Genomic DNA, 26,415 nt, shown 5'->3' with positions numbered 1-26,415 from the left:
CACTCCTTTCAGTTGTTAGGGTGTCTTTGGTGTCTCTCCCTATTTCTGTTCTCATTATTTTTTAATCCAGACCATCAGGGGCTTTCTGGTTTCTCAATCTTTTTAAAGAATCAATTTTTTGTTTGTTTTCAGTTTCAGTTTCTCATGATTATCTACCTCTTCCTATTTCCCTTCCTATTGGTGTTTCTTTTTTTCTAATATCTGACTCATTTCTTAAGATTTATAATGAATTCCTTTCTGCTGGTCTTTTTAGGTCTGTTCCTGAAGGAGGCAAACCAAAATACCCCACAACAAATGTATTTTAACCATCATTTTTCCCTAAAAGCCTTCACTTTATACATTTAGCTACTATACTGTTTAACAGGCGCAATTTAAGAGGAGTCATCCTTTTATCTTTCATCATTTCATCATTTGCGTAACAGTCCTCTTAATCCTGTTCAGTGGTTTTAATTGCAAATTCCACCTTCCCTAATATCAATACTGCCATTCCTACTTTCTTTTTGTTTGTCTTTACTTGGTATGTCTTTACATCCATCTCTGTATTCTCAACCACCTTTTACCATTTCAAGTCTGTTTCTTATAAACTCCAATAGCATTTATAAATCCACCGAAGAGTTGCTGTTTGTGTCAAAATCCAGTGCATGTGCCTTTCATGTACAACACAGTAGAGCTCACGTACTCCATCTTGCTTTATGGTTATTCATGATTTTACTTGTTTTCTCTCTTCCCTTGAAGCTGCTTTTGCTAAATTGATCAGAATGCTATTCATTCCCCTTTCCCCCCTGCTAATTAGGTAGGTCTATTGTGCTTTCTTCATTGCACTAATGATTACCTTCCCTTTCCTGACATTCTTATTCAAATACATGTTTTTCATTAGTACGTGAATGCAAGATAGCAATTATTCCCCTCCACTAAAGCTCTCTTCCAGAACTGCTTTTCCTCTTCCCTCTTCAGATGAGATTTTTGCAATAGTTTTCACTTCCCTACCACTTTTCTCCAACTACTGGATTTTTTCTGAGATAGGTAAGGAATTTATTTTTAGCCTTTTCAGAGTGGTTCTTACGCATTTCCACTTGCTCTGTCATCATCATTTGGGACTGGAAAGCAAACATACCACATAGTTGATGGATCGCTATGTTTTCCTTTCCTTTCATAGGTAGCGATTCTGATTCAGCTGGTACCACTCCTTGAATACTTCCTTATATGATGCACATTGGTACAGTCTCTGAATCTTGGCAGGTCCCTAAATAGCTTGCATTTGAGATGAATGGTATCTTCTCTGTGTACAGAATCCCTGGGTTGTAGTTTCTTCCTCTCCATAGAAGTTATCTTGTTTTCATCGTTGAAGATGAGAAATTCATTCGTCTTACTGTTGTATCTTTTGTAAGAAGCAAGAAGAGGAACTTGTTTTCTCACTCTAGAACCTTGCAAAACATCTTTATCCATGAAGGTAAAGGGTTTCTCTAGGATGTGTTGAGGGGTGTGTGTGTGTGTTCTTCTTCATTTTACCTGGAACTTTGCCTTCTGAGTCATTTCTTCTACTTCGTCTTCAAAACCATTAATTTGGATTTCAGTAATGATCATCCTATCTTCTTCAATTAATTTATTTTTGGTTTGTTTGTTTTTTAAATTATGGCTTTCCCCTGGCTAGCGTTGGGTAGTTACTGTTGGTTTTCTTGTTGCCTTTTTTTTTTTTTTGGTACTTAGATTTCTGAAAGTGCTCTTGTTGAAATTCTTTATTTCATGTTGGGTTTTCCTCTCTCATCTCCATGGCTCATTTGCATTCGGAGCTTCCTGATCTGTCGGTCTTGTATCTTACCCCACTTCCTACGTGCTAGGCACCACCAAGCTTGTTGCTGCTTTCCTAGGGTGCCTCAGAAGCAGTGACAAGTCCTGTTAGCCTCTGGGGACAAGCCTTTCTACTCCCTGGGTTCCACAGCTGGCACTCTCACCATATCAGAGTGGAGAAAAATGCATGCATTTAGGTTCCCTCAGCTCCTGGGGGGCCAAGGAAGCCAGCTGCACCTGCAAGACGACATTTACTCCAGCTGGGTGCGTGGGAGATGCAGGTCAGCCTCTCTCTGGCACCATGAAACTGCAGCATTCTCTCGGATCCCCACACTAGGGCTTCACACTAGGGCTTTCCAGCTTTCATCCGGCCCAACAAGGAAGGTACCTGCATCAGCTTTGTCCATCAGGATTCTAATAGAGTTCCAGACCTCCTCTCCTCCCTTCTCAGAGCTCAGATCAGAAGAGGTAAGGAGCTGGCTGGGAGATGGATGGGTGAGGCATCATTCAAGCCATCCTTATGCCAGAAACCTGGGTACAGAGTTACAGGAAAATTCAGACTGATCCTTTAATGTCTTTTTGTTTCACTAAAAAGGGTTACATTTGGTAAGGGGAAGGGCTAGTGTCTGGAATCCTGTATAAAAGATGGACTGGGACTAAGGTTGCAGCCCCCCAGGGAGACGCGGCAGAAGGCATCAGGCTGCTGGGATAGGGATGGACTGCCCCACTAATTCTCCTTGAACTGGCCTTGGACCAGCAGTGCCGCGAGGGGAGGAGTCATGTGTGTGGGAGCTGGAGGCTGCTGGGCACTACTGATGGTGAGGAGCAGGAAGGGAAGGCAAGTCCCATAGCAGCGGTGAGGACCGAGGAGAGGAGCCGGGACCGGAAGCGAGCTGTCCCGGCAGCCGCCAGGTGAGCTGGGCTCTCAAGCCTGTGCGCGCCTGTCTTTGCTGATCTGCCCTCCTCTGTTCCTTCCCTACTTTGCAGATTTACTACCTATTTTGATTTCAGGTGTGTATAAACAAAGACACAATGCTATCTGCTTTACAAATTTTAAGAACAGATAACCTTCCTCCCTGTTGACACTATAAATGAGGAATAAATGGTAGTCTTTCTATTTTAAAATCTTGAAATTCACAACCCCAATACCGATTACTGACTAATGGGTAAACACTTTTGGTTAAGACTGTCTCAAAGGTTTTCTTTCTTTCCTTTTTTTTTTTTTTTTTAGGCTTATGGTTTGGTGGGAACTGAAGTACAGAAGTGTTCCCATTTCCAGACATCACCTCATTTCAAAATTCACCCTCGTGGCCAACATTCCTTGTTGGAGTTGATGAGCGTTCCCGTTTGGTCAAGAACATTACGGGCCATGTACGTAGCACCGAGAAGAAAAGATCTTTTATTTCATCCCTTCTCTCAAACTGTGGGGTGATCTTATGCAGCTGTTTCGTAAGAAATGCGTCTCAGACCTGACGGGATAAATTCCCTTCAAAGGTGAATCAAAGCAAATAGAATCCAAGAATGCCAAACAAGCCGTTCTGACCCCAACCCCATCACACCTACAGAGAGCGCCACAGCTGCTTTGAGGACAACCATTTCCATCACCCAATAAACCGCGTGGACAGATTTAAAAGGAGACAAAGAAAGAGATCTGTGTGTGATGCCGTCAAATTACACACAGATACCGTGAAGAAGAAACCATCCTCAACTTTACGGTTTCTAAATATAACAGGTAATTAACCACAGTCACCTGCCCGTCAGTCACGTCAATAAAAATGATTAAAATCAAGTTTGAAAAGAGGCTATGAATCTTGTCGATAAAAATAAAAACATCGTATTTCTTTTTTTTTTTTTAAATCGTTGACTACAAACGTTATTATTTCTAGATTTGAATTCTCCATATAATTGCATTAACGGAGGAAGGTGAGTGGTCTCTGTTTATCCCTTCTCTCCGCTGAAGCTGCATTTCCTCGTGTCAGTCAGTGAAGGCGTGGAGAAGTGGAGGGAGGGCTGACGGGTCGTTTTAAAACTCCACGGACGAGCTCAATTAGCATGATTCTTTGGAACGGTTTCAGCGCTCTTCGGCTGCTATTAATATTTTCGATCTTTCATTTTTATTATATGTATGATGTCAGGAGCTGGGGCAGGAAGCACACTTTGTCAATTAAATAATTAATCCCCCAGCATAAGAGTCAAGGAGGGAAAACTGACATTTGTCAGGTTCGAAGAAAATGCAAGCCTGAGAGGAGTCTGCCTTCTACTCGCCCAAGAAACGTGCAGTCTGATGGCAGACCTTCCTTACTCCTTTCTCTCCGACATTCGCCATGGCCTGCTCCAAACATCCCCCGTATCAAACCCCTGGAAAGAGAAAGTAATACTTTCCTCTCCCCTCATCTTCATCTCCCCCCAAAATCACAAAATCATGTCCATTTTCTTTCCTAAATATGCCTCTGGTCTCATTTCTCTCAACCCGTACCTTCAAAATTGGCTTACATTGACTCCAGTAAACCAGAGGGCAATTATGACACTACATTGTCTGCCTGCTGCTCAGAGGTTAGAAGCCTGAGCATTAAAGGCCGGCAGACCCGGGTTCAAGTCCTGGCGTGGCCCTCACTGGCCGTGGGATCTCAGGCCCCCAAGCCTTGACTGTCTGAACCTGTGAAAGGAAGATACTCCTGGGACCCACCTCCCAAGGTGATTGTGAAGGTTAAAAGATGGGGCACGCACCTCCTCAGCACACTGACTTAGCATGGTAGCAATCAGTGCACGTTAGCTCCCAACAGCGCTACATCCCATTTAGGTTTTTACTACCGTCTGATTTATGGCCATCAGTGAAGGGCGGCACCATCACACCCAGGACTTGGCTCTTCCTTCCCCTTCTGCCCGTAAACCTCCTCTTACTACCATCCAGCCTCTCCTGACAAGAGGCTCTGACAGCTGCCCTGCTCTCTCCCTCTCTCTCTCTCCTGTGCTCCTTTCATGCTCTAGTCCTTGGCTGGCAAGGAGCTGGGTGATAGCTCAGCTAGAGGACCCGTGTGGTCCCCTAAGAACCTCAGTTTCAGGGTTTCTGCAAATGGTATCACCATGTCATCAGCAACAGTCTGCGTTGGATTAACGCTGCCTGGGAGGTGAAAATTTCAGCCCGCTATTTTTAACCTGTTTAAGCATCCTCCTCTCTGCCAAAACTGAACGCTTGCTTGGGGTGGAGATGCGCCTCCTCGGCGCCTCACGCCACATGTGCTGCTTTTTTCCCGCTAATAGTATTCCACAACGGAGATTTTTTTTCCCCCTCCCAAACAGGGCACTAAACAGTTATTTTTTGTTACAAAAGGCAAGACTTCACACTGGGTTCAGATTGCATGCACTTCTACTGAACCTGCTATTTTTTTAAATTGGTAAAAAATGTACCCTGATTATCTACATCAGCTATGCAGACAATAGGAAAGAAAAAAATCGGGGCTTAGAATCATATTTTGTGCAATGAACTAAAGTCCCTGAATCGGGACTCAGCAAGAGGATGTATCTCAAATATGTGTTCTGGAACTTCCCTTAAAATCTGGATTTAAAATGCCAAACTATTTTGTCCTCCTTCAGAAAATTTGATACCTGTAATTAGTAAGGCATGCTTTGATGGGGGGAAAATTTCTCTTTGGCAAATCAAAGAAGCCTTCTTGATATAAGCGGGTTGAGGTGAGCAAACACCATTTCAATCTAGTTCAGGTGGCTCTTACCACAATGCAGAGAAGAAGAGAACCATGGGAAATTTTCAAACTTTTAAATGATTTACAGCATTAGTATGTCTTCTTAAATTTGGTCCTGCTCAGTATCAAACTATAAGTCACACTTTCTGTAAGGTGAATGGAAAAGAATGAATATATTCCTTATTTTTAAAGTTTAATTTATTTTGCCTTGTTTCTTGATTAAATCAGCCAAGGATGCTAGCTAAGTTCTACGCTAATGGACAGTGCAATGCAGACGTAAGAGGATTTCATTTTTATTAGTAGTAATCTTGCCCATGTTTCAAGACTGCATCAGAAGAAACAAACTGTACCTATGTATGCCCGGTTTCGAAGAAGCTCCTGTCTTTAAAGCATGGACATCGGTAGGTTTAGGATTGTGATGAAAAGTTACAGAAGTCATTATTCCCCTGGTAGAATACGCAGGCAGGAAACAGAGTGTAAAAATGTTCAACAAGTAGCAAAGCATCATGGATTATATTATGGGAACCTAGGATGTTTTAAGGTCTAATCTCAATGCCCCAGAGTGCCTTTGGGAGAGAAAACGGGGAGCAAGCCCTTCTATAAACAGACGGACACAAACACTTGGGCCGGGTGGACCACGAGATGATTCAGAGTAAGAATTCTTACTTTCTTAATGAGGGAGACATGAGTTTCCTCGCCAACAGCTCCTGTTTTCCTCACACCAGTTCTAATTATTAAAACAGTGACTGTGAGCACCTCCCTGAGACTGGAAGCGGGCCCCGGAGACCTGGGATTCAAATTTATGCACCAACACTTTGGCCATGTGCAGAATCACAGCCTCACATATAAAATGTGTAGTGTGGGGCGATTCTCTACACGTGTCGCTACCTGCATCGAGGGGTCAGCGTGTCTATTACAGGTAGCTTTCCACCTCGCCTCTGGAGTACGATGTGACCATCTAAGAGCTCAAAATCCGAATCAGGAGCTAGGACATCCACCTGAGAAGATGATCACATCACCTCGGAGGGAAAAAAGCGACATCTGCCCGTTAGCCCGAGCTGAGCACGCCTTGTTCGACTAGCACAGCGACCTACCTTGTCTGGTGTACTCGTCTGCTTCTCTGTGGACCAAATCCTTCACTCTGTTCCCGTAAAGCAGCCGTGAGGAATCGTGATCAAAAGCTTTCAAGGTCTCGCTGGAGCTGTAAGACTTCTGCGTGGGCACGCGGCACTCCTCACTGTCTGCGGAGGAATTCGTGTAGCGCCGCTCCTTCTCGCGTCGGCCCTTGGTCAGGGAGCAGTAAGGCCTGCGTTCCTTCACATCCATACTTCATTCCTTCCGTGTGCACATCAGTCCTGGCTGTTAGAAATTACGCTCAGGGCTCAATTCTCATCGGCCTGTCTGTGAAGATAAAAACGTTTGCATGATGTGAGCATAACATTCGTCTAAAAACTGACTACATCCTTCTCCGTCTGGAGCACGGCGGGAAGTCAGAGTGCTGCTGGGTACCTAGGAAGCTCCCTTCCCTCAAGAAATGGAAACACGTCAAGTCAGTGTCGATGTCCTGCATCATCAGGAGGTGAGGCACACTGTTGGGAATGAGCGTTCTAGGCGCGTGTTTAAGCTACCAGAGTTGATATCTCATTTTAATACCCCCCCCCCCAAAAAGTTTAAGCTCAAGCTCAAATTTCAAAACAGAAGCCAGCTGAAAACTGGTCTCAATATGTTTTTTAAATTTTCCGCGATGGGAAATTGCCCCTGCCGCATTTTCTCCATTCACAAATAAATCCCCTTTCTTTTCCTCACAAAAACATATACTACTATTATTTCTTTACAGCTTTTTTATTACGAGTTGGAGCCAGTTGGGAGCTTCTTAGAAGTGAAACTCAGTCAAGTGCATTGAACACGTGATCATTTTTCACAAAGACTTTTCCTTCAGAGGGCACACTTATCGTGTGTTAAGGACCCAAATGTCTCGAATCATGGAAGAAGCTGGTCCTTCTCTCCAGCTCCTCTCCTCTGAAAGCGTTTTCCTCTCTAGAAAATGAATTTAATCAGCGCTATCTTGATATTTAAGGCAATTCAAGTGGCTAATTTGACGGGGAGGGTTCTTGCAAGTGCCGGTAGCAAGACTGCTAGAAGGAGCTGGGCGAATTGTGCTTCTCTGCGCAGCAACCCTCTTTGGCCTGAGCTCGCTGAACTGGCAGGGGCTTGGGTGGGGGGACAAGGCCCTGCTGCTAAAGCTCGGGGGCCCAGAGAGGGAGAGATGCTCGGGGCTGGCTCACGTTTTAAATGGTCCTTCTTTGTCTCTTCTTTCTCATTTCGTCTTTATTTTTCATCTGAACGTCCCTGCAGGTCTTGTCTGCAGACCCACCCCACTCCTTTCCTAAGTTCACTTTTCACTGGAGTGAGTCCACGATCAGCTGGAAACCAGTGACTCCCGGTGGCCACAGGTCCTCTCTTTGGCTCCACGTCCTTAGGCTGTGGCTTCTCTTTAGCTCTTTTCTTCCACGGAGAGTCTCCCTCGCCCTCCCCCTTCGTCTTTGGCTGTCGTACAAATCACATCGCATCACACTGCTCTCTCCTGTGCTTCCGCCGGCGCCCTAGAGCTGACTCCGATGCTCCCACGCCGGCCACGCTTCAGCAAGTCTTGATTTTTTTCTGAGCAAAATTACAACTCCGGATACCTTCACTTTCTAACTTTTGGAGACCGCGGAACCTCTGAGCTGGAATGATCCCAGGGCTCCGGAGCCTGAGCTCAGAAGAGACGGATGCTCTTCCTGCTACGTCTTCAACCAAATCGTACCCTCACCCTCCCACACAGAGGGTGACCCCAAATGGGGCTCTGCACTTCTCTGCTACTCAGCTGAGCTGGGCTTTTAAAAGTAGTTGCTAATATTTTTGCTTGTTTGTTGAAATATATCTTGACTTCCCTACCTTTTTATTCTTTTAGACAAATCTGACCCCCCAAAAACAAAAACAAAAACCTAACAGTTCTCACTCACCCTCTTCTGAGTCATTACTCCATTACTCTCTTTATAAATGCTTCCGATAGCTCTTAATAAAAATTAGATTTCTCTTTCGGAAGCTTTCCTCTCTACTTAAGACAATAAATAATTTCAAGGTATGACAACAGGGACTACTTCTCTGCAACAGGATTAAAACAACAACGTGCCAATTAACTCGTGTTATCCTAACAAACAAAAGTTACTTTAGATAAATATTTATTGAATGATTCTAATATGCTGAGAACACATCATTGAATCAAACGATGTTGCTGCCTTCAGGAAGCATATGTTTAGTGGAGGAAACAGGTACCTTCTTTACATTAGAGTGAATAAATATGTCTGAGTTCAAGGAAAATTTTGCTTCCAAAATAGGCTTGATCTCTTTGGAGGAAAGGTTACATAGATTCTCACAACTAAATGATCATCATAGAACTTTTCATTGATCAGAAAAAATACTGTAATTCTAGAATTTTTTTTTTTTTGTAATAGGGTTTTGGGATTTGAAACCATTATAAAGGATTCATTTCATGCCCTAAGCTGACATCTTTTTTAAAATAAGAGTTGCTATAGATACAAATATGTATGCATTTTTATACTTTAAATATGAACTGATTGACGCAAGGGAATTTTCTTTTTCTCTGCTGCAGTTTTGTTTCAATTAGTTAGACCAAACATTGATAAACTCGAGTCCCCGGCCATATCCAACCCATGACCTGTTTCTGTAAATAAATTTTACTGGAAGGAAGCACGCATATTTGCTAACGTATTGTTTTAAATACAACACGTACTGTGTTCACGCTACAAAGACAGAGTGGAGCAGTTGCAACAGAGACTGCAGCGAATTGAATTGTGTCTCCCAAAAGAGATGCGTTGAAGTCCTAACCTTGAGTACCTATGAATGTGACCTGATCTGGAAATATGGTCTTTGTAGATGTAATCAAGTTCACACTGAGTTAGGGTGGGTTCCAAATTTAATGACTGGTCTCTTTATAAGAGATAGTAAAGGGAGATTTGGATCCAGAGACATACAAACAAATAGGAAAGCAGGCCACATGAGGATGGAGGCAGAGAGATTGGAGCCTTGTAAGCTACAAGACAAGAAATGCTAGGAACCACCAAAAGCCAAGAGAGAAGCATGGAACAGATTCTCCCCTAGAACTTCAGAGGGAGTATGGCCCTGCCAGCACCTTGTTACCCTTACTGCCTCCAGAACTGAGAGCAAATTCCTGTTGTTTTAAGCTGCCACATTTGCCATATTTTGTTACTTCAGCCCTAGGAAACTCATACAGAGACCCGATGGCCCCTCAAAGCCTAAACTATATGATACCTGGCCCCTTAAGGAAAAAAAATTTGCCAATGTCTAAGTTAGACCATACGTATTTCCATTCTGTCTTTCTTTGTCCCTTTGGATCTTTGGATGTAAAACTATTTTCTTTACTATATAGTCCATGGTACAATTTTTCAATCTTGCAAATCAGATAATAAGTTCTTTAATGGAGTAATATGAACATATATCATGACTAGCAAAAATGCATCCTTGTGGTAATGTTACCAATGTTTCTAAGTCAATACCAATTAAATGGTAATAAGTTAGTAATAAAAAGATCATTTTAGGTCTTCTTGAGCTTTACAGGACCTCTCCAGCACCAAATTTCTGACTTTTCTTTATTTGTGAGGCAATTCTAAAGTGCCATGAAAAATCAAGACTGAGTATTCAAATACACCATCAAAGACAAAGGCATTTTGAGCTGAGAGATTCTAAGCAATAAAAAGCCCTTTGCATCTGCCTTTCCACTTGCGCACACAGTTCAAACTCTCCAAGGGTTTAATTTACACTGTAACGTTTACAACGACTGATAGGCTTCTGATGGAAGTCAATGAGTTCAATGTGACTTCAAAAGGCCGTTTTCTGCATTATCTGCCGCACTCAGAGCTGAAGATGAGAAGGTTAAAAAATGCAGCTGCGTAAGCAGCTCTAAATGGGTGAAGCCCTCGGTGACGGTATAGTCCTGCCCCAGGAAGAGGGTCACCACGTGCATATTCAGCACAAAGCAGTTAATGAACAGGATCGCTGCTGCATGGCGGGGGGTGGGGCGCTTTGAAAAGTAAGGAAATTTATTAGAGAAAGGTGACCAAAAACACTTGTTTGAACTGGCGACAGCAAGTGTATGACAATATGAGACTGACCTGATTAACTTTCATTAGCCCCTTGAAAAACCACCCAGTTACTATCCATAGCACTCCTCTGGAAAACACAGCTGGTCTTAAAGCAAATTCCACTATTTGGTTATTTGTTTTTTTCTCAATATCTTGCAAAATATTAGACTGATGAAATGAACAGGCAGGCAGTCCTGACTCAGGGACACTAGGAATCATACCCTGTATTTCAGATGTATTATTTAAACATGCTTTGAGATGTGGCCAGAGAACTTCACAACGTTATCACATTGTCTCATAACATGTTCCTAATGCCAGAGAAATGTTTTAAAATTGTACCTTTATGAAGTAATCTGATTTTTAAAATTTAAGTTTAGTCGATTTACAGTGTTACGTAAATTTCTGGTGTACAGTACAGTGATTCATATAGATAGATAGATATAGATTGATAGATAGATGGACGATTCCTTTTCATATTCTTTTCCATTATAGGTCAATACAAAGTGTTGCATATAGTTCCCAAGGTCCCTGTGCTATACAGTAGGGCCTTGCTGTGTATCTATTTTATATATACTAGTCAGTATCTGCAAATCCTGAGCTCCCAATTTATCCTCCCCTCCACATTTCTCCTCTGGTAACCATAAGTTTGTTTTCTATGTCTGTGAGTCTGTCTTTGTTTTGTAAATAAGTTCATTTGTGCCTTTCTGTTTTTTTTTTTTTTTTTTTTTTAGATTCCACATAGAAGTGATCATATAGTATTTTTCTCTCTTTCTGGCTTACTTCACTTAGTATAATGATCTCCAGGTCCATCCATGTTGCTACAAATGGCATTATTTTACTATTTTTCTGGCTGACTTGTATTCCATTGTGTATATATATATATATCACAACTTCTTTATCCAATCATCTGTCAATGGACATTTAAGTTACTTACAGGTCTCAGCTATTGTAAATAGTGCTGCTGTGAACATTGGGGTGCTGAAGTAATCTGATTTTAATTATGCTTTGTCTATCTTCAAGATCCTTGATGCTAATTATTATAATCTATCAGACCTATGTACACCCCTAAAATCATCTGTACTTATAAAATTCTGTGAGCTTTTATGCTGATCTAGTAACTGAAATGAAAACAAATACCCAAACCCAAAGGATTAAGTAACCTTTTGGTTAAACTCACTCATGCTTCCATCGTTACTTATTTTATGTAAGAATTACAAATCCCTGACTGTTGGGGTGTTAACTTGAATATTTTCTGCATAGACTGCCTCCCGATTTTATAATAGTTTGGAAGAGCTCACTCGAAAGAATAAGCAGACTTCAGAGACACACTAATTTACCCCTAAAGATTTTAGATTAAAGATCTAAATTATTTGCACACAATGCCAAAAAGATTCTGCCCTTTGTTATTCACAATTCATATTTTCCCTAGTAAGTTAGTATTTATGATTTATTACTAGTTATGTCATGTAAACACAACTTTGCAAAATGTTTCCTCCACTGAATGGCTAGATTACCGTCAATTGAACACAAGATGAAATCAATTGCTATTGTTCATTTTAGAGGAAACTTTGTTTCCTGAGACAAATTTATAAATCAAGAAATTGCAATAAGTAAGTACAAAAATAAAATCATTACGGCATTTAAAAAAATAATGCTAAATTCAAGTAAACTAAAATTGAGCTAAAGTTTCAAACAGAAGACTGCAAGGGAATTTAGCTGTCATGTTTGAGACATGAAATTAAAACTCAAATAAAGCTCTGAAAAGAAATATATGGAAAGACGAGTGTACCATGAGGAACAAAAGTGATGCTTGTTGGGGAGATACAGGTGGTTGAGAAGGTTAAAAACAAGGCAGTTTGCTTTCTTTCAACAAGACAAGGACTAAAGAGATCCTCTGATAGTAATAATACATAAGAAGTCAACTTCTGCTTCCAGCCAAGATGGAGTCACGGGAAGTGGATTTACCCTCCTGTCTAAAACAGCAACAACAAAACAGACAAAATACACGGAACAAAGATTTCAAAATATTGACATGACGAAATGAATGACAATGCCCCTTGAGAAACGGGAAACAGACAGAGGAGCCCTTGATTACTGCTGCTCACTGCCTCGAGGGGGTCTTGTGCCTTGAGAGGCTGCAGCACAGCGGGCAGCAGCCCACGGAGAGCCCAGAAGACCTCCTGAGCTACAGGGACAGAGCGGCGAGTGTGGTAGGACAGGTGGTTAGAATCCGCAGGACAAAGTGTAGGAGAAAAGAGAACTGCATGCAGAAAGCACTGTGGAGGTCTGCAGAGGGTCCTTCTTGAGAGTTCAGCCGAGTACTGAGCACACGTGTCTGAAGAGACTACCAGAGGCCACAGGAAGAATGATTGGAAAGGATTATAGCAGAGTGACTCAACTTAGGCATTAGTGACATTTCAGATGGAACAACCCCCTTTTGTTGGGGGCGATCCTGTCGTAGGATGTTTAGAAGCATTCCTAGCCTCCACCCACGAGACCGGTAGCACCTCCAGCCATGGCAATAAAAAAATATCTTTAGACATTACCAGGTGTCTCCCCAGGGCAAAACTGCCCCTCTACAGGACCGCTGAGTTACAGGGAACAGTATCCAGGGCTCATGCAGGGCCAAGAATAGTGTATAGTTTTTCCAGCCAGATTGGAAAAACCTCATCATTTATTAGGCAATGTATTCACAAACGTCTTACCTCAGTTGTGAGGAATAATTAGCACTAGACTAAACATGGTTCTGATCTCAATAAAAAATCTTAAAAGCAAGACCAGAAAGGATCAAAGTGTTTCCAAGTAGCTTAACTGTCCCATAATAAAGCTTAAGAATATTATAGGAATAGAAAAATACTCAGCACTCAACAAAGTACAATCCACAATGTTTGTCGTCTGATCCAAGAGTACCTGGCATGCAAAGAAGCCGGAAAATAATGAGGAGAAAAATCAAGCAATTGAAACTGACCCAGAACTGACATAGGTGTTAGAATTAATAGACATGAAAACAGTTATTATAACTATACTCCATATGTTCAACAAATTAAATGGAGACATGAAAGATAGAAAAAGGAGAACCCAATCAAACTTCCGGAGATGGAACTACCAAGTCTGAGATGGAAAATACACTGGAAAAGATGAATGGCAGATTAGACATTGCCGAAGAAAAGATGAATTAACTTAGATATATTGTAGTAGGAACTATATGCAACGAAGCACAGAAAAGCAGAATAAATAAATACATACATCACCGGTGAGATGTGGGACTACTTCAGGAGGCCAATAATGATGTAAATGGAATCCCTGAAGGAGAAGACAGAAAGGAGGGAACAGAAAGAAATCTGAAGAAGTAACAATAAAAATTTTTCAAATTTGATAAATGTCATAAACCCACAGATTGCAGAAGCACAAGAAACATGAAGAAAATTACACCAAGGCATTTGTTTTATGCTTAAAACTGTCCCAAAATCAATAACAAGAAGTCTAAAGCAGACACAGGAAAAAGGCACCTTAAATACAGTTTCTCACTGGAAATAATGTAAGCTACCAGACGGCAGAGAAGCATCTTTAAAGCACTGAAAGAAGAAAAAAAAAAAACAAAACACAACACTGTCACCATAGACTCCTATACCCAATGACAATATCTCTCAAAAATGAGGGTGAAATAACTGCCTTTTCAGACAAAGAAAAGTTAATCGCCAGTAGACTCTCATTGTAAGGAAGGCAAGGGGATTCCTTTAGGCAGAAGGAAAACGAGATCAGACGGGAATACGGCTCTACACAAAGGAATAAACCAGCTCTTAGAAATGGTAGCTACAGAGTTGAACAGAGAAGATACTTTCTTCTTATTAAATCTCTTTAGAAGATAGATGACTGTTGCAGTAAAAATCTAAACAGGGCACTGCAGATTTTTATAAAATATGTGCAAATAAAATTTATTGCAACAGTAGCATAAAGGAAGTGAGGTTTAACAGAAGTATTCTGTTGTAAAGGTTTTATACCGTATGTGAAGCGGTCTATAGCACCTCGAGGCAGACTGTGATACTGAAGATGTGCACTTTTCATCCTAACGCAACCACTAAAGTAACAATGCTAAGAGTTAGAGCTAATAAGCCAACAAAAGAAATAATGGAATCAAGAAAGATGGAAGCATAAAAAATATTTAACTAACTCAAAGAAAGGAGGAGAAGGGGAACAAGGAACATACAGGGCAAATCAAAGATAAACAGCAAGATGGCAGACGTACACCTAACCAGGCCAGAAGTCACATCAGACGTAAACAGTCTACACACTCCACCAAATGAAGAGATTCTTAGGTTGGATTAAAAAATAAAAATAAAAACCAAGACCCAATTATATGCCGCTTTCAAGAAACGTATCTAAATATAATGAAACAAATAGGTCAAGGGTAAATGGAAGGAAAGGAGAAACCTAACCATGTCAGTAACCGCATTAAGTATAGATATGTGATCTACATACAATGAAAAGGCAGAGACTGTCGGGTTGGATGAAAAAGCAAGACAAGACCAGCTGGGGGACACGCAGAACAATCCAGTGGATCTGCTTGTGCCGACGTGAGATTGTGCGCAAGGCAGAGTGATCGCTACTTTTTTATTTATTCGTCATACGTGTCAGGCATGGCGACAGGCGCTGGGAATGGAGAGGTGAACAAGGCATAGTCTCTACTCTTTTATTCTCAAAGGGGAGACAGAGTTTTTAAATAATGAGCCATACAAGTAAACACACAATTAAAAATGTAACAAATACTGCAAAAAAAATTGTAAATTGCTAAGAGAATAGAAGGCGGTGTCTGATTGAGACTGAGAGCCCAAAAAAGAGACTGATTTTAAATGACATTTAGGCTGAGACCCACAGGATAAATAGGATTTAGCCTGATCACAAGTAGGTGCCACAGAAAAGAGGTTGACAGAAGAATAGGCCAGGCTGGGGGAAGAATGCGTGCAAACAACACCGAGAGGCAGAGGGGAGCTTGATGGACACAGGCAGGCAGGACTAGGGTAGAGGGAGGGTGGGGAGAGGCATGAGATGAATCCAGAGGGAACCTGGGGCCAGATGCAGAGCGTCACCAATATTCCGCCAATAATGGGAGAGCTTTAAGTGGCACGTTTGACATGATCAGTCAGATTTACAGTTTGGAAAGATCCCTCCTGCTGACGTGTGGAGAGCAGGGAAGATGGAGGTCTGGAGCAGAAATAGGAAAATCTGTTGGCAGATTTTTGCAGAAGTCCAGGCGGGAGAATGAGAGCTTGGACCAGGGAATTGGAAATGGCAGTGGACGTTCAGGGAGGAGGTCGGAGAGGAGAGAGAGAGACACGCATCGGTTAGGACCTACTAAGTGAAGGCTGCAGTGAGGGTGAGGGTGAGGGTGAGGAGGAAGGAAGAGCTGGGAATGAGCACCCGGCTGCTGGCTGGACCACACAGTGAAGAGGGCCGTCCCCCGAGACGGAGGGAACAGGAACTTCCCTCCGCCCTGCAGAGTGCGCACCCCCGATTCTTGCTTCTCCTTCATTTAAAACATGTATTATTAGGCAGTAATATTTCTTCTTTGTGGGAAATAGAAAATACAGATAAGAGCAAAAAAAAAATCATTAAAATGATTGCTCCCTTCACATTTCAGTGTTCACTTTTTCAGACTCTTTGTATGCGCATGTGTATGAACATGCGTGTCATATACATACCTAATTTATATTTTAATATAAACAATCTTGTAACCCAGTTTTACTTGACGCATTATGAACATTTTCATGTGAGTAAAGATATACTTTGGTCTTTATCTGAAAAATAATAAATAGGAAGCTTATTGTTTGGAAACTCAAAACTATCCTTCATGCTTTAGCACAGACAGCAAATATGCAAACTGAGACAATGAAACAAATAGGAGCAATATACTAAAATAGCTGCTGCATAAGTGCGAATACTGGGAATTTTTTAATTGGAAAAGATATAGAACAGGGCCTGAGGCTATAAGAAAAGTGGCTTCAGTCTGATCAAATCATTAAAAATTCTTTTAAAATTATTTATACGTGGAAGGAAACAGAAACTGGAAACTATCAAAAAAGAAAAAACACAGATAATGAGGCTAATTTACCCAGTAATGTAAAGCGGGGATACAGTCTTTGATTTAAAAACAAATAAAGCAATTCACTTGCCTAATTTGAAATTAAAATTGATTCTATCTTTCCTAATAAAAGTTATGGATAATAGTAATATAACGGTCAGATACACGAATATGGTTATGTGGCCTGTGGTTGCAAAGGCACAAAAATCTGCAGGGAAAAGGCCATAATCTCCAAACTTAGGACAGTTTAGGAAAAGGCGCTCGAGCATCCAACACGGCTGAGCCGAATGCAGCCTTCCTGCCTTCCAGATCTTTAGGGTAAAGTGTAAATAGTATCTTTCAATTTGTCTGCCTGCCTGGATAAACCAATATCCAACTTATCTATTGAAGCACTTTTACGATGGTTTAAGCCGGAACCCTGAATACAGAGACCGTCACTCCATTCACTGGTGTTCCAGCACGAGCCAGGCCTTTGACAGTTTCACCAGTGGTGCTGTCTGGTTCGGGGGGCAGGGGGGAATCAAAGAAACAGGTAAGGATCCTGCAGAGGGTACTGTGTTATCCAAATGGCCTCAAATATACACGAGGCAAAAAGCAGCCCTACAGACAACTTTGATATCATTCCGTGTATTGTTTTGATTGAACTGGGTCATGGACTGTCACGCCACCTTCAAATGTATGTGTCCACCTGAGAGGACATGCCAGCCACAGTCAAATACACAAGCGTAACCACAGCCTCCATTTATTAAATGCCTTTTCATGCTGGGTTGCCTAGTGCATGACGCTTTCTAACAGCAGTTCATCAAGCTGCTGCTGTTTACCAGTTTCACAGGTGAGGAAATACGAGAGATGAATAAAAAAAATTCAAGTCAGACCAGCAGTGAGTGGCCAGGCTGGGACCCACACCGCCATGCGGTGTTCGTCCATTTACTTCCTTGAACAGTTGCCAAAGCGTAAGGCCTGTGGAGCATCAACTGCAAATGCAAACCTTTTGGCCATAATGAGAGAAAAATAAGCAAGGCTTCTAGGTGGCTTGAAAACAACTACAGCTGGCTGTCTCATTAAACTGACACGAAGACGGGTGTTACTAACCTGGGGACGGTTGGGGACGCTCTGTGCACCTGGACGGGCCTCTTAGATGAAGAGCTAAGAGTCTTTCCCTAAGTGCTGGGCATACTCCTCTCCTGAAGAGTGGACATAAAAGCTCCTTGATGAATTATTAATTCCAATCTTGATTATTTATTGAGTGCTTAAAATATGCCAGGTACTTTACATATATGACCTCACTTAATCCTCACAGCAACCTTGCAAGGTAAGAAATATAAAGTCCATTTTCACATGGGAGAACGAAGGCCCAGAGAGATGAACTGATTTGTCCACGGACACAGAGTCAGGACGTAGTGTGGACACAGAGCCCAGGAGGAATTTGAACACATTTCCATGAATTCCAAATCTCTCCTCTTAACCCTATACTCTTCCAAACCTTAGAACACAGGAAGGATTTAAGCCACAAACAAAACAAAACAAAAACAAACACCAAGCAAATGTTTTTTTAAACAGAGGTGGAGAGGGGAGGCAGGAGAAATGACAGCAAAGAGTTTGACAAACTATGTCAGGATGTCAACAGATTCAGTATAAACTAAGTCAATGAAGGTTGTCATATTGAAAAATATCATGGTAATTAAATTTGCAGAGATCACGGTACTGGGGAGGCAAAAGTAAGAGCCAAGGGGAATTCAACTGAGGAGTAAGAAAGGTGGAAAATTCAAGACCAAGTTAAAAAGATAAAATATATTGGAAATATTTTCAAGCTTCTACTTTGAGGAAAAGTCTATTAAGGAAGAAATAAATGACACTTCATTGTGATGTTATGCGTTTCAGAGGAGGACCCAGTCACAATTCCTTCTGCTCCTCTCCCATCCCATGTGGCTGAGTTAACTAAGGAGAGAGGCTCTCCTGCATCAGTGGCCACTGTGCTCACACAAATTTTTGTATGCCCCGTATTTCCCTGAATAAATGCTCCTCTCCCACGGTGGTTTCCAAGGGGTTCAGGTGGAACAGATCCCAATCCTGAGGTCAAAGAACTGCCTGCACAGAATGCCAGTGATTGGTTCAGGAAAGGACGCGTGACCTAACGCAGGCCAGTAAGGGCAGCTCCAGGACACGTGACAGAGCTGTTGGGAGTGCACCTGCTCAAAACCAGTCAATGCGGAGTAGCTAACTGGGGATGACGAAGACATGGAGTTTGTTACAGTTTTGCCACCGTTGGAAAAAGCCTGCCTGCCATTGACGTCTACACGGAAGACAAGAGATCTCAGAGAGAGAACCAACAGGCTCTAACCCTGATTTCCCTGATAAACCTACACTAGTACACCTGGGAAGGAAACGCAGGGCAGGGTTTTGGTCAGCTAGACCTACACCCAACATCTAGCTCCGGTATTTACATTTTGCGTGGCTTATGACCTTGGACAAGTTCCTCTTGAGCTCTGTGAGATTTGGTTTCCTGCCCTTCATTCTCTAAAATGCGTATGACAGTATCTTCCTTATGGAGAGACTACGAAGATTAAATGAGATACAGTTTTAAAAGCATTGAGCACAGTGATGGGCATATAACATAACGTCTACTTGATAAGGGCCACTTATTACAATCAGATTCAAAAACATTGTCCAGTGTCAAAGCATAACATCCAGCATCATCGTGAGCTCATCTGAGAAAGCTGTGACGGGGAAAATGTCTAAAAGCTCAGTCCTGCAAAGTTGAGAGCGAGGGATTATACGTCGGTAGGAAAACATTTTGCTAAAATGTTTGAGTGGTATTTGGGGTTTGAATTTTTATGAGCTTATTCAGAAACACTATGTTATCAAAATGAGAAAAAAAAATAGTTCCCACACTGGTGTGATTTCAAAATGATTTCATCTGTAATGATCTCCAAATATTTATGACTTGGCAGTAAAAAGTGAAGTAGGTAAACACAGGAAGGACTTTCAAGAGAAGCAATGAAACTGACTAAGAGTCTCTAGATTGACAGAACTATGTGAGGTTTATTTTAGTAACAGCTAGGTGGGGAGCTGATAACTACCCACAGGAACTGGGAGAATAAAGCATAACTGTAGCTGTTCGTGCCTGTGTAACCCACAGGCAAAACGACTGTCATCAACAGAGCCTCTGTCTGCTGCCCACCAGACAGTTTTCATCTCAGTCTGAAAAGCACCAGACCAGCCAAATGGCACCTTCTTCACAGACCCCTGGGGAGCCGGAAGTGCTGGTTCAGTGCTGGAGGTGAGGGTCTCCTCCACACGGCTTCTTCCCGCGGAGATGGGGACAAAGAGGTACCCAAACCCCACTTCCTCCTTGCAGCGGTGGAGCTTAGTGGGGAGAACCATTCCGGGGCTGCTTCAGGGGTTCAAGATGCCCGAGGTTCCGCCTTGGTGTTTGATTTGCCCAAGGAACGATGCAAACTCTCTTAGTTCGTGGTAGGGGCTGCGTCAAGTCCAGACCCAGTCTCTCTGGGTGTGGGGGAAAAACCTACGTTTTCATAACCAGTCTGGCAAATAATCTGTGCAGTGACTCAAGACGATTCAGTTCTCTTTGCCAGTTCTCCTCTTTGGTGTTTACTGCTTATTTTTCAGTGAATTTTAATGCAGAACTATCAGGCTATATATAAATACGCTTGACTTGGTATAGGCTCATGTAGAAATCTAATGTTTTGACATCTCAAGTTTAATCACACACCTTAAAGTGAGTATGTATAATACACTCAAATATTATGACTTTGTATAAACACAGCCAACTAGTCAAGTAAAAATAGGAAAAGTGCATCCAGTTAGTCAGCTGTTCTAGATTTCCCGAATGTTTTATATCATAGAGACAAATATGTGCATAATTTATAATGTTTACAAAAAATTTTACAGAGGGGCAAGTATAGTTCAGTGGTAGAATGTGTGCTTAGCATGCACAAGGTCCTGGGTTCCATCCTGAGCACCTTTGTTAAAATAAATAAATCTCATTACCTCCCCCTCCCCCCCAAAATTACGAGTCGAGGACATGTGGCCTTTCCCAGGTGCACCTTGTCGGGGGCACCTGATGAGGGATGAGTGGGCGGCAGCGGTGGGGGGGGGTGTCCACCTTTCAATAACTAGCACAAAGGCTCTGGAGTAAGTGGCCCAATTAAAAAAAGTTTTTTCCATGCTGTTACTAGTGGTAGTTATAAGCCGAGGCATAAGACTGAAATGGACCAGATACAACTGTCGCCTTCCCAGACGTCTGCTGAAGCAGGATTCTCTCAGCGCTCTTCCCGACCACGAACGGGCAGTGCAGGCACGAGGGCTCCAGCAGCCACAGAGAGAAACCCAGTCTCCTTGGCCTCCCGTTGACCGCCTGCCAAGCGGAGGAGCTGGACGGTTGCCACTGCGTTTCATACCCTGATGATGTATTCTAGACAACTGCTAAAAACCACACTTTCAAGGGAAGCTAGTAAATTACGGCTACTCAATAAATATTAAACCGCAACAACAATTTGGAGTAAGTCAATTTGCTCTCTGTTGCTTGAAAGAAAGGCATTACTAAAACGCCATCGTCACCGTTGAGAAAATATGATCTAATTTTGGCTACTGTGGCTTTGCTTTAAAATAATTTAACTTGCTATTCATCTCATTAGAAAATAGTTATGAGATCAGTTAATAGTTATAGTTATAATCCATATGCCAGCAGGATTTTAAAATTAATTGGGATGAAGAATTAAGGCAAGAAGTCTAATTTAAGGAAACATCTTCCTCAGGTGAGTGCTGGTCTACCTGTCCATCCCCTTCCCAACTGGGCGCTGGCATTTCTGCCCTGGTGCAGGGGCGGCATTTCTGCAACCAGGAGGTGCATTATCTTGTTATTCTATTTTATTGAAATATAGTCCATTTACAATGTGTCCATTTCTGGTGTACAGCCTAATGTTTCAGTCATACATGAATTTCTTTTCATAATCTTTTTCATTACAGGTTACTACACGATATTGAATATAGTTCCCTGTGCTATACAGTAGAAACGTGCGTATCTGTTTTATATTTAGTAGATCGTTTTTGCAAATCAGGAGGTGTATTATTTCAACACTCATTTAATTTGTGGTCCCTCTACTTCTAACTACCAGTAGGGGGGCCAGTTAGCCCTGATAACAATTATTTTGCATAAGGGAAACCTGTCACCCAGGAACCGGACTCAGACATCTAACCTAATTTCACGTGGGTAACCGAGTAGTAATGACTACTAGTTATTAGTCTAGACTGCATTCCTTTCCCCTGGCCCCCCCCCCCCGTGTTTCCCCTTCCCAACCAGCATTCTCCTCTGAGTATATGCAATGGTGAGGCCACTGTGAAAAGAAGAAACCACAAACATAAAGATTTCCATGATTATTTTTTGAAAAACAGCCGCATCATTGGATTGTTTCTACAGTACGTGGTAGTAAACATGGAATGTGGAATATATTTTAATTGCTGTGATGTAAATGAGACTTTGGGGTCATGTTACAGAGTGTTAACTGGAAGCTCCAGCTATGACTTTAGCATGCCTGCAGGCCTTTTAAATTGTTATGGGAAATCGCAGCCTTCAATTGAGCAGTTTCAACACTGAGCTCCCCTAAGGCTTATTACAGCTGGGCAACATGATGCCAATTTCAACTAATGTACCTAATGCTTTTTTCCTCTCATACTTTATCTACAGAACCTTTCTAGTATGTACAACTCAAAAGCCATGAAACAGGAGGCAGATGAAGGACTGTGTAATTGAAGCAATTTACCATGACGTTATTGGCAAAAATTCACAGGTACGACAGGACTTCACCCAGAGAGCGTTCAGAAAAACCACGAGTACCAAAATATTGGTCCAACAATAATAAAAAGAAATATATAGAAAATGCCCAAATTGTTAGAACTTAATTTCCCGCCAAAATATTTTATTATAAACTCCCCATTAGAAATGTATCCAGATTAACTCAAGGCAAGAAAGATTCAAGTGGTAAATCTCTAGACGATTAACTTAGGATTCTAGGATACTTAGAAAATGTATTGCAATTTAGAAACATTTTCATGTACGCTCTGATAGTAAGTTGGTGGTGAAAACTGGGTTCCTTAAGGATGAGCCACAGAATACAGAAAATGAATCTCAAATGTAAGTATGGCTTGCTGTCATACAAGGGAGCAGACCAGGGGACCCTCTTTCTTCTCCTTGGGTACATGAAGCACAGGTCTACGTAACCTCCTGGTGCTGAAAGGAAGACGGGCCAGATTCCCTGCCACCAGACTCGGCTGCGTCTGACATTGCCAGACCCTCTTCTCATGATGTATCGGAGCAGACGGTGCAGAATCCTTCGCAGAGAGGGCAAGAAATGTACCCAAACTTGTTACTGGTTTGGCATTAGATGCCCCAGATGGCCAGATCATACCCCCTTCAGTTGGATCTGCAGAACTTGGGGAGTAAATAACAACGTTATAAGAATACCTTCCCTCTGCCTCTTATTAAACCGCAGAACACCTTGCGTGACAACCACTTCCTTCAAGCCCTGCAGCAAAAGGCATGAAGCAGTCTGGGGCGTGCGCAAGCACCGCTCAGCAAACTGGCACTGGCTGTTCCTACCGGGCCACACACAAGGACTCGGTGTGGACATCTCATTCTCTGACGAGTTATCCTTCCATCTCAGGCCCTCGCAGAAAGACAGAAAAGGGCAGCTTGGCACAAGCAAAGGGGTATAACCGGGGAATGGAACCGGGGCACAGATCTGGAGTACCTAGTTAAGAAAGTGTAGTGCAGGAGGATAAATTATGGCCAAGATGTTCATTAGCAGAATACCGTCAAAATACCGATTCCAACTAACAATACTCTTCCACAACCCTGTGGATGGCTCACTGAAAGAAGATTTCACTAGTCTGATCACACCGAATTTTCTGCTTCAGCAAATTCTCCACAACACTGTGCCTGGCATACTTCAAAATACTAAACGTCCTGGTGGCATGTTGAAAGGAATAAAAGTCTCAAAACAACATCAGAAAGTCATCCACAATTATGACGCAGTTATTTCCACAGTCAATCAATGCCTTATAGTCTCAGCCACGGAATAAGGCATTCTTGATCCATCACACTCTTCCCTCCCTGGCCCCTCAGGACTTTGCTATTTGTTAACAGTCTGTTGCTTTAAGCATCGAGCTATTTACTACCCTGACCACATTCTCTGCTATACTTTCAGGACAAAATGCTTGCATATTTCAGTAAAAATGTAATAATTTCTGGAGCTGAACTGACAATGTGATACACAGCGCTAGTCAAGTGTGCCGTTCTCACGAACCAGCTCAGCTCAGCTTTCTGGGTTCTAGACCCAATTCACCTGTGTCATATTGGTGCAGCAAAAAAATCCAAAACAAACAAAAACACTCCAAAACCCAAAAGAACCCCAAACCCTCAAAAAACAAACAAACCAAAAACAACCCTGACAAATTGCTTTCAATTTGGTGGTCCCTATTACTCATCAGTGGGACACGAGTAAGTCAAGGGACAGGGGTTGAAAACTATGGCAGGACGATAAATGATCTGCAGGACCCCACAGGTTTTCTGGTTTGTGTCCATGCAAACTAGTTTTAAGCTGTGTCAGCCCTGATTTTCCATCCAACCACACAACCACTCCATCCAAAACACCCTCTCTGATATTATCCACCTTTGTGTCTTATATATAGTCAGTCCTCAATAACCAATACTGTTTCCTGATTTACGTGGACACCATGTTCCCCCAAAATCCAAGTAAGACAACACAGCTGACTGTGATAGGAAAATAAATTATCTTAACAGAGAAAAGACAATATAACATTGTCTTCAGGGCATCTCTCACTTGCCACTAACAGATTTAGTTCATGTGCTTTTGTGTAATTTTTTCACTATCCCCAATAGTCTTCGTACTCTATTTAAAATTTTTCCTCTTGAATAATAGGAACGTGATAATTGAGCAAGGAAGCCGTTATAACAAAATCATGCTATCACATTCCTACGTCTTCATGACTCCTACTATGGTAAAGTTTATGTCTGTGAAAATAATGGTGGTGCAGAATATTCTCCTGGAATCATGCAATAAAAAAACAAAAGGGGGAAAACTTCAAACTGATAATTAAACCGTTAGAAATGACAATACCCAGCGAACCTGAGGATTCTACAGCCCTGGGGGGCCTGAGAAATTGCCAAATAGACTACGTATACAGCTAACATTTGTTTACCCTAATTTCTACAACGTATATATGTTTCTCCCCTTAACAGACGCACTGGGGATTGAACCCAGGACCTTGCGCAGGCCAAGCATGTGCTCTACCACTGAGCTATACCTCCCACCTCCTGGGTGGGTTCTTTATTAAATCTTCATTTACTGATACGGAAACCTAGACTCAGAGAAATTCAGGAACTCACTCAAGGTCACTCAAGGGCTAAGCAGGACAGCTGGGACTCCAACCCAAATCTGCATGACATGAACCCTGCTCATTCAAGCACAACACTGTGTTGATCATCAGGGCAGACACGCGCAGTCACGTTAGGTAAAACAAAATGGTGGCTAGTACCAGTTCTTGTGTTTTACTCTGAAAGCTTTTAAGGCAGAAATGATCATCGGCAGAAGTAACAGAAATATTCCTCTCATGTCATAATCTTGCTCAGTGGGGCTCTGGTAAAATCCTGACACCTGAGAGTGCCTGGTGGGGCACAGACGAACTGATTAGCAGTGGTGTGTCCCAGCACGCATGGTACCCAACATGTGAAATCACGGAGTCGAAAAGACCAACGCTCAAACATTCAAGTTAGCGCCAGTAATTTCAGCTTTTAATTTTCACACGAAGCAGTGATGAAAAGTACACACACTAACTCCAAAACGGTATGTTTAAACGACAAAACAAGTTCTACCCGCGGTTTACAGCAGAGTTTGCGAGAGAAGCGGGTTTCAGGAGTGGAAATTAAGATGGGTGCCCAGCCCGGAGAAGTCCGCAATTCACATAACTAATCACCCATAAAACCTATTACAAACAAACACGGAGAAAAACTCAAAAAGCATATAAGAGTGATGAAATTTCCACCTCGATGACTGATAAAGTGAGATATATCAAAAATCAACTGAGCTGGAAAAATGACACACTGTGAAGAGGTGCTCCGGATGATATGTGGTCAGGTGCCTCCATTAGTCAAAGTGATGCCTCCCAGGACGTGGGCATTTCAGGTCCTCATACCTGGAAGCTCAGGTCTTAATGACAGAAGTCTGTCTTCTCATATAGAAATGAGAACGAATGCTCCCAAAGCCGGCATCCTCAAGGAAAAATGACTCGTCGGAGAAACAGCTCTCAATCTGAATCTCAGGAAAGCCATGGTTATTCTTCCATTTTAGAATTAGATCAAGTGCACATTTATCACATGCTCTTTAAATATTGTTTTCAGCACAGTTTGAGGCTGGGAGTTTGAGATCTTCTTTTACCATTGCTGTGGACCAAACATCCTTCATCATTTTCCTACCTAACTTTTTCAGGAAAAGACATTCAGTCTCATTAAAGGGAGAAGAGTGTGGAGGTAAAAGCAAACCCGGTGGTCACAGACGACCGAGCATCCTTTGCTAGATAACTTACTTTTAAAAACAGTTCCATCGTGAACTCTCAGCCAAGCTCAGCTGCCCCTGAGTAGTGA

General features: G+C 42.2%; 1 protein-coding gene across 2 annotated transcripts in view; it reads right to left on the bottom strand.

The window, feature by feature from the left end:
- TENM3 (teneurin transmembrane protein 3) overlaps positions 1 to 26,415 on the bottom strand; it is a 539,016-nt gene that overhangs the window by 381,517 nt on the left and 131,084 nt on the right. For both annotated transcript variants that reach the window (XM_074353570.1, XM_074353571.1), the window contains exon 2: positions 6,584 to 6,890. In XM_074353570.1, the coding sequence (XP_074209671.1) occupies positions 6,584 to 6,815 (232 nt within the window). In that variant the 5' untranslated portion in view covers positions 6,816 to 6,890. The remainder of the gene's footprint in view (positions 1 to 6,583; positions 6,891 to 26,415) is intronic.

The sequence above is a fragment of the Camelus bactrianus genome, chromosome 26, assembly GCF_048773025.1.
Source record: "Camelus bactrianus isolate YW-2024 breed Bactrian camel chromosome 26, ASM4877302v1, whole genome shotgun sequence".
NCBI classification, from domain to species: Eukaryota; Metazoa; Chordata; class Mammalia; order Artiodactyla; family Camelidae; genus Camelus; species Camelus bactrianus.
This window is presented reverse-complemented; position numbering and strand designations above follow the sequence as displayed.